Source organism: Lycium barbarum, chromosome 2 (assembly GCF_019175385.1).
Source record: "Lycium barbarum isolate Lr01 chromosome 2, ASM1917538v2, whole genome shotgun sequence".
NCBI classification, from domain to species: domain Eukaryota; kingdom Viridiplantae; phylum Streptophyta; class Magnoliopsida; order Solanales; family Solanaceae; genus Lycium; species Lycium barbarum.
In genome coordinates this window covers 144,575,491-144,578,239 of record NC_083338.1, presented here as the reverse complement: position 1 = coordinate 144,578,239, position 2,749 = coordinate 144,575,491, and the positions used below count along the sequence as shown (strand labels likewise).

Here is a 2,749-nt window from a genome sequence, read left to right as displayed (position 1 = left end):
ATGGACAGCCTTTATCTGTATTTCCCAGTTCTTTTCTTTGTTCTTTATATCATCAGCCATCATTTTCTTCACAAGCTACAAAACCTTCCCCCTAGCCCCTTTCCAACACTACCTTTCATTGGCCATCTCTACTTATTGGGTAAACCTTTCCACAGAGCCTTATTCAAAGTCTCGAATCGTTATGGTCCAGTAGTCTTTCTTCAGTTTGGCTCTCGGCCTGTCCTCCTAGTTTCATCACCTTCAGCAGCAGAAGAATGCTTTACCAAAAATGATATCATCTTTGCCAATCGCCCTGATTTTCTCAGTGGTAAGCATTTCGGGTACAATTTTACCAGCCTTGCCTGGTCCTCTTATGGAGAGCACTGGAGAAATCTTCGAAGAATTTCCTCTCTTGAAGTTCTATCTTCCTATAGAATTCAGACACTATCAAGCATCCGTTCTGATGAAATAAACTACCTGATTCGTAGACTCTTTCGAGTCTCCATAGAGAGTCCGGAAAAAATGGTGGAGATGAAATCATCTCTTTTTAACTTCACGTTCAATGTGATATCAAGAATGATTGCAGGAAAAAGATATTACGGAGAGAAAGTAGAGAACTCAAAAGAAGCTAACCTATTCCAGGATATATCAAAAGATACGCTAGCCATTATTCCAAAGGCTAATATTTTGGATTTCTTGCCATTCATGAGGTGGTTTGGATTGCATAGTGTTGAGGAAAAGATGACGGAAGTACAGGAGAAGAGAGATAACTTTATGCAAAACGAAATAGACGAGCATCGACGGTCAAAGACTAGTGGTTCCTTTCCTTCAGCAGAGGTTCTGGCAGGGAAGAAGAAAACTATCATGGAAGTCTTGTTAGATTTACAGAAAACAGACCCCGAATACTACACAGATGAAACAATTAGAAACCTAATGTTGGTAAGACTATCAGACATCTATATGGTTTTTTGTATATGAAGATCCACTCAGAAGATTATTTTCAACATGCTTCACATGCTTTTGTTTGCATGTGCAAAGGTCTTCTTATAACTAGATTCTTTATTCTTAATGACCATTCATTGTTTTCTTTGCTTGTGTTATCTTGAGTTAATAATATGTCAAGCTCAGATGGAATTTGACACAAACTGGTATACTGCTGGTGTTTCTTGGTAAAAAGGCATGCTTAGATGAATCTAAATGCTTGTGTACCTAGATTGATATATACATAGTAATCTAGTATGGGTAGGTAATATTGACTATTTTAATTCTATTTGTGTCTTACGCTGGATATAGATCTTAAAATGAAAGATATTGGAACTTTCAAACTCATTGACCCTATAGAGTGTCTTTGCTTCTGTCTATATCTACTGTTCCTTTAAATGTTGTAGACTAGTTTATACACTTTGTTTTCTTATGCATGCAGGTCCTACTCCAAGCTGGATCAGATACTTCAGCTGTAACATTAGAATGGGCTTTTTCACACTTGCTTGACAATCCAAAAATTTTAAAGAAGGCACAGACTGAAATTGACAATCATGTTGGACAAGACCACCGAATTGATGAATCCGATTTTGCTCAACTTCCTTACATCCGATGCATCATCAATGAGACATTGCGGATGCATCCAGCAGCCCCTTTACTTGTGCCTCACTTTTCATCAGAAGAGTGTAAGGTTGCAGGCTATCAAGTTCCGCGTGGAACAGTTCTATTAGTGAATGCATGGGGCATACATCATGACCCCAAGGTATGGGAGGACCCAGAAAAGTTCAATCCTGATAGATTTATAGGCTTTGAAGGTGTCAAAGAGGGCTGCAAGTTTATTCCATTTGGATCAGGAAGGAGGGGTTGCCCTGGTGAGAACCTAGCCATTCATGTCATTGGATTGGCACTAGGCTCACTTCTTCAATGCTTTGAGTGGGATAAGCCTAACAGGGAGATAATCGATATGAGTGAAGGGACTGGGTTCACACTTTCACCAAAGATTCAGCCTCTACTGGCAAAATGTTCTCCACGACAAAACATGGTTAAACTTCTTTCTGAAATCTAATCCTAACCAAGATTCTAATAATGTATGCCATTACTTCCACATAAATAACTAAGCATTTTTAAGATTCAATTTTCTTATTCTATCATTCGGTGAGGAAACCTAATGCCAAGTACGAAAAACAAAGAAAGAAACGTACCTGCATAATTTACGCATTCAACAAATCCATTGGCTTGTAAAAATATGAATTCATTCTCCAGAGTTCCACCCTCTCATGGTGAAATTATGATGAATTAGGTTGGATAGCTGGTAGTTTCACTCTCCTAGAAAATGCTTATTTTATTTAGCCACAATCATATTCATACAGTAATTTTATCCCTTCTTTATGTTGGACCTTGTTTATTAATGTTGTTGCTTTGTCAAGTGTGTCGCAGAAAACTTTTCAATACAATCCTAATTGCTAGCTCCAATTCATAGTTTTGTTATAGAGATACACAATACGCGGAAAATACTTTTGTGACACCTTACAACTTCTTACTGGGACAGTATTACTACATAAGGCATCTGCAAGTGTTCAGAGGCACGTGTTTTGTTCAAATTCCTGCAAAACTAGGAGAAAAATTGGCCCCAGTACACAGCACACAACCAAAAAAGAAAGAAGAGCAAACTATTTCTCGAAGCAAGAATATAGGAAAGCATAAGGAACACCAGATGGCATAAGTTCTATGATAGTAACTATAATACTGCATGGTTGTCAGCAGAGCATATTGATTCGTCGACCTTGCA

The 2,749-nt window shown here is 38.1% G+C and overlaps 1 protein-coding gene across 1 annotated transcript; it reads left to right on the top strand.

Moving 5' to 3' along the window:
• On the top strand, nt 1–2,109 carry LOC132627805 (cytochrome P450 81Q32-like). Its single transcript, XM_060343382.1, has 2 exons — nt 1–918; nt 1,403–2,109. The coding sequence occupies exons 1-2, from the start codon at nt 1–3 to the stop codon at nt 2,024–2,026; spliced, it is 1,542 nt and encodes a 513-aa protein (XP_060199365.1). The 3' UTR covers nt 2,027–2,109.
• The last annotated feature ends 640 nt before the right edge of the window (nt 2,110–2,749 follow it).